Source organism: Gadus macrocephalus, chromosome 8 (genome assembly GCF_031168955.1).
Source record: "Gadus macrocephalus chromosome 8, ASM3116895v1".
In the NCBI taxonomy this organism is placed as follows: domain Eukaryota; kingdom Metazoa; phylum Chordata; class Actinopteri; order Gadiformes; family Gadidae; genus Gadus; species Gadus macrocephalus.
This window is the reverse complement of record NC_082389.1, coordinates 5,394,108-5,408,323: the sequence shown is the minus strand read 5'-3', so window position 1 is coordinate 5,408,323 and position 14,216 is coordinate 5,394,108. Positions and strand designations below refer to the sequence as shown.

Genomic DNA, 14,216 nt, shown 5'->3' with positions numbered 1-14,216 from the left:
GGAGAGAGAGAAAGAGGGAGACAGAGAGAGAGAAATGGGGGGGGGGGGGAAGAGACGGGGGGAGAGAGGGAGGGGGAGAGACAAGGGAGAAACAAATAGGCAGAGAGAGTTCTTCAAACTTCTGGATGTCCCTGTAAACTCCGTCTAATCACCCACTCTCTTTACTTCCAGCCATAACTGAAACCCCAACAGCCTAAAGAGAACAAAAGCTTCAATTTGACTACTCTTACTGGTCACACACCACGGTAAGTGTCACTATCTTAAACCCCCCCCCCCCCCCCCACCCCCGAACTGACGGTGAAACATTTGTCCTCTTTGCCTGAGTCCTGATGTCTGTCCCCTCTGTGTCTTCAGCCAGAGGACAGCAACTTTGCGTCCCAGGTTCAGGTGTACAGGGACATCGGGGAGGAGAATGCTGCTCCACGCCTTCGAGGCTACAACGTCTGCATCTTCGCCTACGGACAAACCGGATCGGGGAAGAGCTACACCATGATGGGCCGACAGGAGAAGGACCCAGATAGGAATCATTCCTCTGGTGCGCACCGTCAAACCTGTGCTGGTTCCAGATTGAGTGTATGATTATGAATGGGGCCACATTTGTATTAGAATGTACAATAACACGAACCTTCCTTGTTTTGGAAATAGCTCTGTGAGACCCGTTCACCAAGTTCAGCGACACCAACAATGACAACAGCAAGTCCTATTCGGTGGAGGTGAGCAACATCTTCATGTGTCAGTAGAGGCTTCCTCGATGCATCATCTGGAAGCCTTTAAACTATATCATTCAGACAGGAGTGGATAAGATATGATAACAGTATCATTTATTGATCCCAGACAGGAAGCTTTGGTATCCTGAGCACAAAGTGTTCAGAATGATGCTAATACTGTGAACTGCACCTAGCATCTTCCATAGAGAGAACCAAATCTCAAATTTAGCTAAATAATGTTGGTTATTTTCTTAACATGCATGAAACAGACATTCCATACGCCAAACTGTTTTCTGATGACATGTTTCCGAATTATCTGTGTTGGGCTTTCGAGAGACTGCTAAATTATTCAAAATAAGTCAACACTAATTTTGCACATGCACATGTACACAATATGCACATGTATCGGCAGCTGATGATCGATCAACTACCAACGAAGCGAATAAACACAGAATAAGACTACTAGGCTAAAAAGCAACCATTTCCCCTGTGCCCTGGCGTACCGAAGGTGAGTTACATGGAGATCTACTGCGAGCGCGTTCGCGACCTGCTGAACCCCAAGAACAAGGGGAACCTGCGGGTCCGCGAGCACCCTCTGATGGGACCCTACGTGGAGGACCTGTCCAAGCTGGCCGTCACCTCCTACAACGACATCCAGGACCTCATGGACTCCGGCAACAAGGCCAGGTAACAGCAGGATCAACTCCTTTTCTTATGGCACCTCTTGTGTTAGGTATAGTGCTGTCAGTTAAACGCGTTATTAACGGCGTTAACGCAAACCAATTTTAACCGGGTAATTTTTTATTTATTTTTCTTTGGCTCAAAGCAAAGAAGCAGTAGCCTGACTGCTATGTTCAAGGCAGTATGTTTGTATGTTCATCGTTTTGTTGCACTATAGGCTTTTTTTTTTGTATCGTCCTGTTTTGATCAGTATATGCCAATGTTGTATATGCCAAAAAACATTTGCACAAGGCAAGCCGATGCACTTCTCCATGTTGATAAGAGCATTAAAATGAGAAAAATTAATGGGACAAAGAAATCAAGGGATATTTAGCAAAGAAAAAAAAAATGAATCGTGAGTTAACTATGGATGCAATCAACATGGAGTGATATCGGATAGAGGCCCCACCTTATCCAACACAAAGCGTTGTTTTTTGGTGCTTTCTGCTAGGACGGTGGCCGCCACCAACATGAACGAGACCAGCAGCCGTTCTCACGCCGTCTTCAACATCATCTTCACCCAGAAGAAGCACGACATGGACTCAGAGAACACCTCCGAGAAGGTTGGTTCGAAAGATATGATTCGAAGATAAGCTAATCACGAGTTTTACTGCTCACAGGATCTGTGTGTCAATGAAATTGTCATTCATCTATAATAGGGGAATGATGTGTGCATCCCCACACGTCAGGTTGAGCTTCAAATCTGATGAATGTACTTTAGAGAACGTCGATGAGAAGCCCATGTAGCCTAGCAGCTTTAGTGAGTAGGTGGGACACCATCTGTTGTTTGTTGATTCCGACAAAGTGCGGCATACCATTTCTAACACTTTCCCCCTCGTGCGACATACTCCCTCGAGTGGTGTATGAAACGGCGAGTGTGTTTGTCTTTCTCCTTGCCTTTCCTTCACCGTATTCGACTTGTTTTTGCAGGTCAGTAAGATTAGCCTGGTGGATCTGGCTGGCAGCGAAAGGGCTGACTCCACGGGGGCCAAGGGCACCAGACTGAAGGTGAGAACGAGGCAGAAGCTCTGAGCACCTAGCCGCTGTACCGTCCTTTAACCCAGAGGTTCTCTAACTCTTTGTACTACAGTAACCCCTCTAAGATATATGTTTATTTATTTTCTTCACCGGCACAAAACATGTTTGGGAGAAAGGGTTAGGGTTAGGCATAAATATAATGAACATGAATGTGGACATTTTAAACACGGAGTACCCCCTGCAGTACTCCAAATCACCTTGAAGTTGAATTTATTCGTCGTTAACATGTGGAATGTGTTTGTATTTACAGGAGGGAGCAAATATCAACAAATCTCTGACCACACTGGGGAAAGTCATCTCCGCTTTAGCCGAAGTGGTAAGGGGTTTTTCTTCATCGTCTGGAACATTCTTGCCCTTGTGGATTTCCTAAAATTCCTTAAAAAGTATATTTTTTATATTTTTTAATTTTTACTTTTCAGGACTCAGCACCAAACAAGGTACAATTCTGGCAATACTTTTTAATATTTAATGTGGAAAATATCATCACAATTAAATATTAAATTCATATATATGGAAACTCAACCTTGCTGTGTTTTCAGAACAAGAAAAAGAAGAAAGTGGAGAATCATATTCCATACCGAGACTCGGTTCTTACATGGCTGCTGAGAGAAAACCTGGGTATGTGTTTAATAAAAAAATATATATATATCGTGGAAATAAAGTAAATATATCATACTGAGTAACCTTCATTAAGTTTTGGAGATGGGAGCACATCATTCCCAACAGCCCCATAGCAAAGGATGGATGTAGTGTAGGATTACCAAGGTCTAACTGCCGTTCAGGGGAAGTACCTATCAGCGTGTTGTTCTCACCGAGTGGCCGTGTTGGCCCTGCTAGGGGGGAACTCCCGTACGGCCATGGTGGCGGCCCTCAGCCCGGCAGACATCAACTACGACGAGACCCTCAGCACACTCAGGTGAGACAGACTTCAACGTTAGACTTCACCTTAATGGGTTGAGTGCTCATAGAAACACATTTCTCTGATAATATATATAATATACTTTGACATGCGAATGACTTGATATATATATTTAGGCCTAAAAAAAAAAAAAGTTTGGTTCCTGTTGGTTGTCAGTTGAGGTCATGGGTAGGTAGGGAATTTTTTTTATTTTTTTATTTTATTTTTTCCAGCGGCAGCGAATGATAGGTAGGTTGTTTTCATTTAAAAACGAGAAAATTCGCTCATCCTTGTACAGAATGAAGAGGTGCTGTACCAAAACGTAATTATAGTTTGCATTTTTTTTTTTTTTTTTTTTTTATAAAGCTCATAAAATAATTTGGGTCGCACATAAATTGTTTGGTTCCGGAAACCGGAACCAAACAATTATTTTTTTTAGGTCTTATAAGGGACTATCAATTGTACTAGTTGTGTACTAGTAGCTGTGTTACAAACCTTAAAATATACAGTACATTTACATTTAGCAGACTGCATACACACACCGACGTCAACCATGCGAGATGACAGCCAGCTCTTCAGGAGTAGTTAGGATTAAGTGTCTTGCTCAGGGACACTCAACCGTCAGCTAGGAGGAGCAAGGGTTCAACTAGCAACCTTCCAGTTACAAGTCACCCTGCTTTACCTCCTGAGCTAAGCCATCCCGCCGTATACTTCGTCGGCCTCCTTGTTTCTCGATCTTAGGAGCTAGCAGGCCCTTTGAGGCAGGGCAAGGCAAGGCAGCATTGTTTATACAGCACTTTTCATGCTCAAGGCAGACTCAAAGTGCTTCGCCTAGCAACATCGTCATGCAATGAAATGCAATAGTATAATAAGATAGATTGAGGCAATAAAATAAAATAGATACGTCAAAGAAAATAAAGGCAAAGTTAAATAAAAGAAAATAGATACGTAGAAGAAAATAAAGGCAAAGTAAAAAAATGAACGCGCCATGTATTTAAGATTTAGCAGAAGGCTATGGTTACAGCGGCAGTGCATCGAGCTCCGGAGGCGCGACGCTGAGCTGAGGCCTGACGCTGTTTGTTGTTCTTCTCCTTGACCCAGATACGCCGACCGCGCCAAGCAGATCCGCTGCAACGCCGTGATCAACGAGGATCCCAACAACCGACTGGTGAGGGAGCTGAAGGAGGAGGTGTCCCGCCTCAAGGAGCTGCTGTTCTCCCAGGGCCTGGGGGACATCATCGAGAGTGAGTACGGACCGCGGGGGGGCCTCGCGCCTCTATGGGGGCGAGGTGGAGCCTCACGCCTCTATGGGGGCGAGGTGGAGCCTCACGCCTCTATGGCTGTGAGGTGGAGGCTCACTCACCGGGGGTGTGTTGTTTAGGAGCAATTACAAAACCGATTTCAGCAGCTGCTACAATCTACTGGGGCGGCTTTCTTCTCTTCTGACGTATGTCCTTAGACTGTCAGCTCTGTTGAGGTGAGCCAGACCAGTGTCCTAGGATCGAGGTCAACAAGACCTTGTTCGCCGTTCGGGAGCCGGTGTTTGGGGCAACTAGTTACAATGTATTCCACAATTTGTAGTGGGTCTCCGCACTCGCATGGGCCACTGTCGGCAATGCCCCCTTAGCATTGCGGTGGAGCTAGTATCCAGAATATACAGTACATCTGGGGAGACACGCCCTGTGTTGCCACTGTAGGGTAGCTTTTGACAGCGGCGTCGATTGGCTCGTCGGGGTAGCACCTGCTAGTTAAATAGGGGCTGTTTTACGTGTGACCCCTGTAATGTTCACATGACTTATACTGATAGTAACTAATGCGTCTGGATCTACATTGATACATACTGAATGCTGGAATTTTCCTAATCATTCACATACGAATAGTTGGATATAGGCCTGTATGTGCATGCACACAGGAAAAAAGAGAGGTTGAGTTTTACAAGTTTTACTAGTTTTACTAGTGCCTGGGTGTAACTTACACTCAATCTTGTCCTCTGTCCTATCAGCGTATCGATCCACCGACCCTGTCATCACTGGTTTGAAATGTTCGTATACTGTAAATCCTGCCAAGCCTGAGCTTTGCAAAAAACTACAATTCCCAGCCATACCCAACCACACCAGAGACCTAACTTAAGTGACCTAGCACCTAGTTAGAAGTCTGACAAGATACGACTTGCATTGGAAGTGTAATGCTAACTGGCTGAAAGGAACTTCTCTTTATATTTTTACAGCAAACAAACATAAAATTAATGATTGTTGCTCTTCTTGTTAAACCTCCCTTATCTCCATAGTAACATCCATTATCATGTTCATGTTGAAAAAAATAAAGAACATTTTGTAACAATGATTTAATTTAAAATGATAATTATGGCAGTACCAGTTCAGAGGTCTGTCCTCACAATGGTAGTGATTTTGAAATAGTTTAAAAGCCCTTGTTAGTCCTGGTTAGATGTGTGTGGTAGCTTATTGGTAGCAAATTGGAAAACGCTACCTGCTACGAGATGCATGGTGTTTTTCTTTTATCGGCTTTCCTTTCTTTTCAAACATATTTTACATAACTCTAGACCAGTAGGACATGTCTCCATTTAAATAGTCTACATTTGTTTTATTTTGCTTCTGACTTGTGAGCTTGCAAAGTAATGCATACCAAACCGGCCGTTTCGGTGTCAAAAAACGCATTGGGGCTGCAAGTATCTCGACCGCATTGTGCATCCCGTCCCGTTAAGTTTCTATCCTGTATCTCTGCAATGGCTCTGGTAAGCACAACATCTATGCTTTTACGATCCATTATTTGAGCTTTTTTTCTTCGTGTTTTGTACGTCTCCCCGCTGCCCCCTTTTTCATTCCTTTTTTTATCCGTTCCTCTTGCGTGTTCATTTCCTTCCCTCGTTTTCCTGGCATTCCTCCCCTCCCCTGCATCCTCCGCTCCTCCCCTCCTTCCTTCCTTCCTTCCTTCCTTCCTTCCTTCCTTCCTTCCTTCCTTCCTTCCTTCCTTCCTTCCTTCCTTCCTTCCTCCCTCCTCTCTCTCCCTCCTCTCTCTCTCTCTCTCTCTCTCTCTCTCTCTCTCTCTCTCTCTCTCTCTCTCTCTCTCTTTCTCTGGCAGACCTGTGCGATTACAAAAACACAGTGAATAATCGCCAGGCTGGCCATCAAAGGGGTGATCTCTCCACAGTAACCCACGCCATGACTGGGATGAGCCCCTCCCCCTCCCTCTCCGCCCTGTCCAGCCGGGCCGCCTCCATCAGTAACCTCCACGACCGCATCTTCAGCCCCGCCAGCGAGGAGGCCATCGAGAGGCTCAAGGTGAGGCAGGCTGGGGGCTGGGGGCTGGGGGCTGGTGGCGGGGGGGGCGGGGATAGTGGGAAATGGGTGCTGGTGCTGGGAGCACCGGGACGGACGGACAGACTGACAGACACACACACGGAGGGAAGGTTAAGGAGGAGTCGACTGTAAAGGAGGATGCATGTTTAGTAATTATCTATATTTTAGAAAACGTGTTTCTACTTATTTGTTTTGATTTATTTTCGTCAAGGTTGTTCTTATCTTGAAGCTTCAAATAGCACTTTGAGCTGCATTTTATGTAGGAAAGATGCAGTAGAAATGTTGTGTGTTATGATTATTGTTATCCAGCCGGATCGGAAAATGTGTGTGTTGTGTGTGTTGAGTGTGTATGCTGTGTGCGTTGAGTTTGTGAGTTTGTGTGTGTGTGTGTATGTGTGTGTGTATGCATGTGTGTGTGTGTGTGTGCGTGTGCGCGTGCATGGGTGTTTGTACGTGCGTGTGTGCGTGCGTGCTTGTGTGTGTGTGTGTGTGTGTGTGATCCGATGGTAACTAGGAGGAGGGTGAGACTGTGCTACAGTGAGTCACTTCTCAACCTCGACTTCACAGGAAACAGAGAAAATCATCGCAGAGCTGAACGTGACGTGGGAGGAAAAGCTGCGACGCACTGAGTCCATCCGCATGGAGAGGTCTGGAAACATGGAGCTCAAACTCAGTATCAGACATGCACATGGAACAGTATTACCACAAAGAATTGTTCATCTTCATTTTCATATTAATGTTATTATTATTACACAATATTGTATGTAATCATATATAATCATATTCATATGAATAGTAAAAATAGTGTAATTACACAGGATTATTCACATTCATATTCTTATTATTAAAATATTACTTGAATACAAGGATTTTCTGTTTGAGGGAATCTTAAGCTTAAATTAACTATAGTCTACTATCGTCTGCTAATGTATTTTTATAATTTAATCAACAGTTTTTTTACTAAATAGAGAATAATTGATTGCAGCATCCTTGCCCACACACATATAGCAACGCTGTATATAGCATTATCCTGTTGCTTTATCATTGAAAGATGAAAAGGAAACAATAAGTGAATGTGAATGTTTCTCTGTGATCGTCCAGAGAGGCCCTGCTTGCTGAGATGGGCGTGGCCATGAGGGAAGATGGGGGCACCGTAGGCGTCTTCTCCCCGAAAAAGGTGAGATATTCAGGAAAACGTGCGTATTCATCACATTGGAATAAACCCCATACTTTTTTATATACTTTTAATAAACAGACGAAACGGCTGCTAATTTGCCCGCTCACTTGGTTGGCTTTAGACTCCTCATTTGGTGAACCTCAACGAAGACCCACTGATGTCTGAGTGTCTCCTGTATTACATCAAAGACGGCGTCACCAAGTAAGGATCGCCTTATTGTCTCACACAATGTCTCTCCTTTTCAATATTTGACATTATTGTACCACTATTTTAACTGGTTATATATACAATCATTTATTACATCATTTTCTCTCTACAATTTTTTCCTAACAAAGAAAGGATTGCCTTAATTTCACTTTCCTTAATTTCACTTTCCTTTTCAATATTTGATATTATTGTACCATGATGTCAACTGATTATATCGACAATTATTTCTTTGCCCAGGGTTGGCCGGGACGACGCCAAGACCCGTCAAGACATTGTCCTCAGCGGCCATTTCATCCAGGATGAACACTGCACGTTCAGCAGCAGCACAGGGCCCCAGGGAGAAGGTCACCACCTCTGCTCTCCCTATCCGTTACATGACAGCAAAATAGGAAAAATATCAATCAATATCAATATCAAAATTCCGAGGTTCACCACCATGAGTGAATCGGATTTGTGGCTCCTTTCCAGTTACATTATGTAATAACAGTGTGTTCATTGGTCATATAATAGTTTTTATATTTTTTTTTTAATATCTTTCTGCAACAGGAAATGTCATCCTGGACCCGTGTGAAGGCGCAGAGACCTATGTCAACGGCAAGAGAGTGACCACCCCCATTGTGTTAAAGTCTGGTAAGCAGAAAACTTTATATACCCAAATAATAGATAATTTAGGATTTTTATTTGAATCAAATAGAAATGCTTAATGGTAAATGGTTTTTGCTTCAATCGTGATTAATTAACCAGTCATTTATAATGTGTACTGATTTAGTTATCCAAGTTGCAATTGATGAGATGCAGCTAAGTTGATGGGAAAAGTACAGAAAGTTAGTTAATAGATCCTTGTAGTATTGGGAGGGTAGTAGACAAAAATTGTGAAGATAGCTCTGTGAAAATGGTCTATTAATTGTTTTGCCAACTCAATTTAGCTATACTGTTTGAGTATTCTGTGAGTAAACTCTGTAAATATTTACAATTTATTTTCATGGTATGACTAATTTACTTTAATCAGGGTCACAAACATATGAACAGCCTTATTATTATGTTTATTCCACATTTAACCTCTGCATAACCCTCCAGACATGATGACTCAATGATTAGAGTCAGGGTTAGGATAAGGGTTCGGGTTAGGATTAGAGCTAGGTTTAGGGTTAGAGTTAGGGTTAGACTTCGAGTTAGGGTTAGGGTTACTCTTTTTGAACGTTGACACGTTTGACGTGGACTCCTCCAGGGAACCGCATCATCATGGGTAAGAGCCACGTGTTCCGCTTCAACGACCCGGAGCAGGCCCGCATGGAGCGGGAGAGGACCCCGTGCGCGGAGACCCCCGTGGAGCCCGTGGACTGGGCGTTCGCTCAGAGGGAGCTGCTGGACAAACAGGGGATCGACATGAAGCAGGAGATGGAGCAGAGGCAAGTGGTCGGCCATCTTGAAAACCAACCCCAAAAATGATGACCATGTTTACTTTGATTACGATAAGATCTCTGCTTACGTAAACCATTTATTATGATTATTATGTTAATTATAATTATTTTGTTTATGATTGCAATTTTTATGATTATTAAGTAAAAACAATAGTAGAAGTATTAATGTAAGTTGGGTACTGTAGTACTGTAAAGTGATCCTTTACAGCATGAATTGAATAGCCCTCTTGCACAGACGCGTGGACAGGTGTCTCTAGTAATAAGACCCATAATTATTAGCTTATTATTATTATTATTAGCGACACTTGTGTTTGTCCTACAAAGAGGCTCTTATTTAAAGGGTCTATAGTAATGCTGTAATCCATTTAGATGGTACGCCGGTACGTGCAATTTGTAAGTCGCAAATCCCCCAGCTTTCTTGCGGCATTTCACTGAGGCACGCCCCCTTTTGGTCGTAATATCTCGTCACTTTGAAAGTAGACCGAGTTCAGTGAGGCTGAATGTACTACTCGTCAACAAAAATGGCTGTGCCCGTAATTTCCTTTGTGTTTGTATCACGTTGGTCATTTTAATGTAGATTTTAAATGCTTCTACACACTTGATTACGTTGCTACTTTATGCTGGTCACCAATTTATGCATTGCACGGTCTTGCTGTGCGTGCAATACAATGTAAAGTTGTGTTGTTTGTTTTCGAGCGGGTTTAATAAAGAGGCTAATGTAGCTAACAATAACAATGACTAGCCAATGAGAAACGGGAAATATACTACGACCAAAAGGGGACGTGCCTCCGCAAATGTTGATGGTAGAAATTGTGTTTTGGTAAAAAAACTGAAATTGGATTGCCTTTTATGTAGGATTTTATGTTACTCCAACTCTCACGAGTCATCACAAAATGGCGGAGCATCGCCAAAACGAAAAACCCCATGATGCATTCTGATGTACAAGTCCTATTCCCAGTAGAGTGTGTGAATGAAGGGGTAGAATAAAGTGTTGTTAACCCCTCCAGACTGCAGGAGCTTGAGGACCAGTACCGCAAGGAGAGGGAAGAGGCCAGCAATCTGCTTGAGCAGCAGCGACTGGTAAGAGTCCAATTTTTTCCGCAAACTATTTCTTTGTGTGAGCCTGTACAATTTGTCTAACCATTGACCGCTTTCTGTATTTGCCGTAAGTCCACTTGGGCAACTCACTACCTTACTGCTGTGTGAAGTTGGTTTGTGGGTCATCGGACTCATTTGACTACACTTTTGGGGGGTTGGTCGTAATGTTTTTTTTTATTTCCAGGACTATGAGAGCAAACTGGAGGCTCTTCAGAAACAAGTGGACTCCCGCTGTCTGGAGTCCCCCGAGGAGGAAGAGGAGCCAGAGGAGGAAGGTACGAAGTTCATCATCCACTCAACCTTCTTAGTCACCTTGGTTATAATATTGATTATGTTATTTTCTTCAGAAAAATCTGCTTAGTGTAAGTCGCTTAAGATAAAAGGCTCTGTGAAATTGGCCTGAATGTGAATATTAATGTATTGAAAAGTAAGGTATATGAAAAAAATATATGAGGGGTCAGAAGTCAGAAGAGTTTAGAGATCAGATCAGTATATGAGTAGTGCTTCTGATAGAACCATCATCAGAAGTCTCCTGCAATGAAATATCGCAATTTTCTGTATCATTGATTATTCATCTACATTTTATTATTTATTATTTATTATAATTTATTTTGTATTTTTTTTTACTTTTGATGATTTATTTTCTTTTTTTCTTTTTGTTCTTTTTTTTTCTTACATTTTCTTTCTTTCTTTCTTTTTTTATTTTTAGTTAATTTGATAAACTTTTCTGGCGCTGTGAACTGTTTTCCCTTTGTAGTGCCGTGGACTCCACGCGAGACTGAGCTCGCTTTGTGGGCCTTCCGGAAGTGGCGCTTCTACCAGTTCACCTCGCTCCGCGACCTGCTCTGGGGAAACGCCATCTTCCTCAAGGAGGCCAACGCAATCAGCGTGGAGCTCAAGAAGAAGGTAAACGTAGCCTTCTGTGTTTTCTAAGGCGATTGAGGTGGTGTCCGCCATACTGTGTCCTTTCTACTGCGGAGGGACATGTTCACCTTTTTGTTTCCTAATATATTTCCTATTTTGAAAGTTGTGAATTGTATCAACAATTGTGTAAGATAAATGTGTACAGGAATCATTGTCCATTTAAAGTAAGCAAACGTTTTTAATAGCTAATATCCGGAATAGCCTACGTATAGTACCTCTGATGCTAATGCTAATGTACAGTTATGGCGCATTTCCACCGGAGGGTTCGGTTTGGTTCGCCAAGGTGCGGCGCGGTACGCGTTTCCACCGCCAAAAGTGGGCGTGACCCGGACTGAGCCGTACTCGTTTCGCACTCGTCTCCAGTACTCCTCCGTTCGGGTACTGAGACGTCACGCCTGAAAGTGTGCCGGCAAGTTCGAGCTACACACGCCCTCCGTTGATTGGTAGACAGAATGGTCACTTCCGGGCGACATGGGGATAAAAATAAACCAACAGTAGGCATACCCGTAAGGTATTATTCTGGACAATGGACATGTCGCGCAAAACTTTAACTTGGGCGAACATGGAGGTGGAGACGTTCCTCTGCATTCTTGGGTTAGGAAGACGTGCAGAGGGAGCTTGATGGGGCAGTTTTTATTGTTTTTATTTTATTTAGGCCTATTGTTTTTATTGAGCAGGCTTCACTGTGTCGCGCTGCTATGATGTCACGATGTTTACGAAGCTGCCGCGGCGATCGACATCTGGCCTACCATAGGGGTACTGTCAGCGGTGGAAACGCGACCTCGGAACTGAGCTTGGCTATACCGCCCCCTCCCTACCGGACTGAGGCGAACCGAACCGAACCCTCCGGTGGAAATGTGCCATCAGAGTACATCCACCTAGACTGGGTAGCCCCGCCCATTCTGCCGACGATTTGAGTTCGCCCTGCAGAAGGGTCTGGAGAAGAGCAATACATTTCTTTCTGCTTCCGACACGTTATTGCGGTAGGGATGACAGGGAAGCGACGGCAAGCAGCCAATTGCGTACAGAGTCATTTGAACTTTGGCCCGTTGATCACGCCTCTTGTGCTGAAGAAAATAACGGCAGCTTCCCCAGACCAACGTGCAATCTACGATTGAGCTTGGTCTGTCAATAGCCAGGCTATCAATCACCATCTCTGATGCTTAGGCTAATGTACATACAGTACCTCGATGCTAATGCTAATGCCCAGTCAGAGTACATACAGCCCTTTCTGATGCTAATGCTAACGTCCAGTCAGAGAACGCCAGCCCTTCTGATGCTAACTGCCAGTCTTGTCTCTGACATCTTCCTTCTGCCAGGTCCAGTTCCAGTTTGTGCTGCTGACCGACACCCTGTACTCCCCGCTGCCCCCCGACCTGCTGCCCGCCAGCGCGGCAAAGGAGAGGGAGAGGAGGCCCTTCCCCAAGACCATCGTCGCAGTCGAGGTCCAAGACCAGAAGAATGGAGCCACACACTACTGGACTCTGGAGAAACTCAGGTAACGTAAGGGCTAGGGGTGTGTGTGCGTGTGTGTGTGTGTGTGTGTGTGTGTGTGTGTGTGTGTGTGTGTGTGTGTGTGTGTGTGTGTGTGTGTGTGTGTGTGCGTGTGTGTGTGTGTGTGTGTGTGTGTGTGTGTGTGTGTGTGTGTGTGTGTGTGTGTTCGGTGTGTGTTCGGTGTGTGTGTGCGTGCGTGGGCCGGAGAGGACGAGAGAGAGAGCAAGAGAGGAACTGAAGGAAAGAGGAGAAGCATTTATTTAATTGTTTGTGTGTGTGTGTGTGTGTGTGTGTGTGTGTGTGTGTGTGTGTGTGTGTGTGTGTGTGTGTGTGTGTGTGTGTGTGTGTGTGTGTGTGTGTGTGTGTGTGTGTGTGTGTGTGTGTGTGTGTACTCGACCCCTGCAGGCAGAGGCTTGACCTGATGAGGGAGATGTATGACCGAGCTGCGGACGTGCCCAACAGTGGCGTGGAGGAGTGCGACCCCGCCCTGACCGGGGGAGACCCCTTCTACGACCGCTTCCCCTGGTTCCGTCTGGTGGGCAGGTTAGTCGCTGCTCTTGGGACTCTGTGGACTGACCTGTTGAAGAACGAAACCTTTACAATTAACTACTTCCAGTAGTTAGTCTCAACTAGTCCAGCATATGACTAGATCTTCTCTTCCTTCGACTATATATTGTGCACACGTCCTCACCAGTGTTTTTTCTTTTTCTAACTATTTTTATTTGTTTACTATATACTAGCCCTTATCCAAAGCTTACTGTGCACATCGGATACATGTCATGATGGAGCTGGTACAGGCATCCCGCTCTAAGACAGACTCAAACCGTTGTACCCCAGCATGGAGCTCCAAACACCCCAGCCACTGCACCACCCTGCCCACAGAAACCTCATCTCTAGCGGTTCCCTTCCCCTTTTTAGATGTTTTAATTTCGATGTTCTCAGAGCGTTTACAGTGAATGACCCTAGCCCTAACCCTGATCAATGACCTCTGACCCCGCGTGTCCCCAGGGCCTTTGTGTACCTCAGTAACCTGCTGTACCCGGTGCCGCTGGTGCATCGCGTGGCCATCGTGAGCGAGAAGGGAGAGGTGAAGGGGTTCCTCAGGGTGGCCGTCCAAGCCATCTCAGGTACCCTCCTCGGGATAAGTTCCTCGTTCAGACCTTGGTTCAACTCGAAGCGGTGTAAGTGTGTCTTATGTCTGACCTCTGTTCACTT

At 44.6% G+C, this 14,216-nt stretch overlaps 1 protein-coding gene across 1 annotated transcript in view; it reads left to right on the top strand.

The window, feature by feature from the left end:
- The window catches only part of kif1ab (kinesin family member 1Ab), a 34,663-nt gene that overhangs the window by 3,379 nt on the left and 17,068 nt on the right, over positions 1-14,216 (top strand). The window contains 26 exon segments of the mRNA XM_060058281.1: positions 179-211; positions 214-245; positions 355-559; positions 655-713; positions 1,216-1,394; positions 1,879-1,990; positions 2,358-2,435; positions 2,716-2,781; positions 2,885-2,902; positions 3,005-3,083; positions 3,303-3,381; positions 4,465-4,607; positions 5,366-5,404; positions 6,463-6,662; positions 7,248-7,327; positions 7,782-7,857; positions 7,979-8,058; positions 8,302-8,408; positions 8,611-8,694; positions 9,293-9,473; positions 10,493-10,565; positions 10,768-10,858; positions 11,341-11,489; positions 12,827-13,005; positions 13,407-13,544; positions 14,010-14,128. Of these exon segments, the coding sequence (XP_059914264.1) occupies positions 179-211; positions 214-245; positions 355-559; positions 655-713; positions 1,216-1,394; positions 1,879-1,990; positions 2,358-2,435; positions 2,716-2,781; positions 2,885-2,902; positions 3,005-3,083; positions 3,303-3,381; positions 4,465-4,607; positions 5,366-5,404; positions 6,463-6,662; positions 7,248-7,327; positions 7,782-7,857; positions 7,979-8,058; positions 8,302-8,408; positions 8,611-8,694; positions 9,293-9,473; positions 10,493-10,565; positions 10,768-10,858; positions 11,341-11,489; positions 12,827-13,005; positions 13,407-13,544; positions 14,010-14,128 (2,679 nt within the window).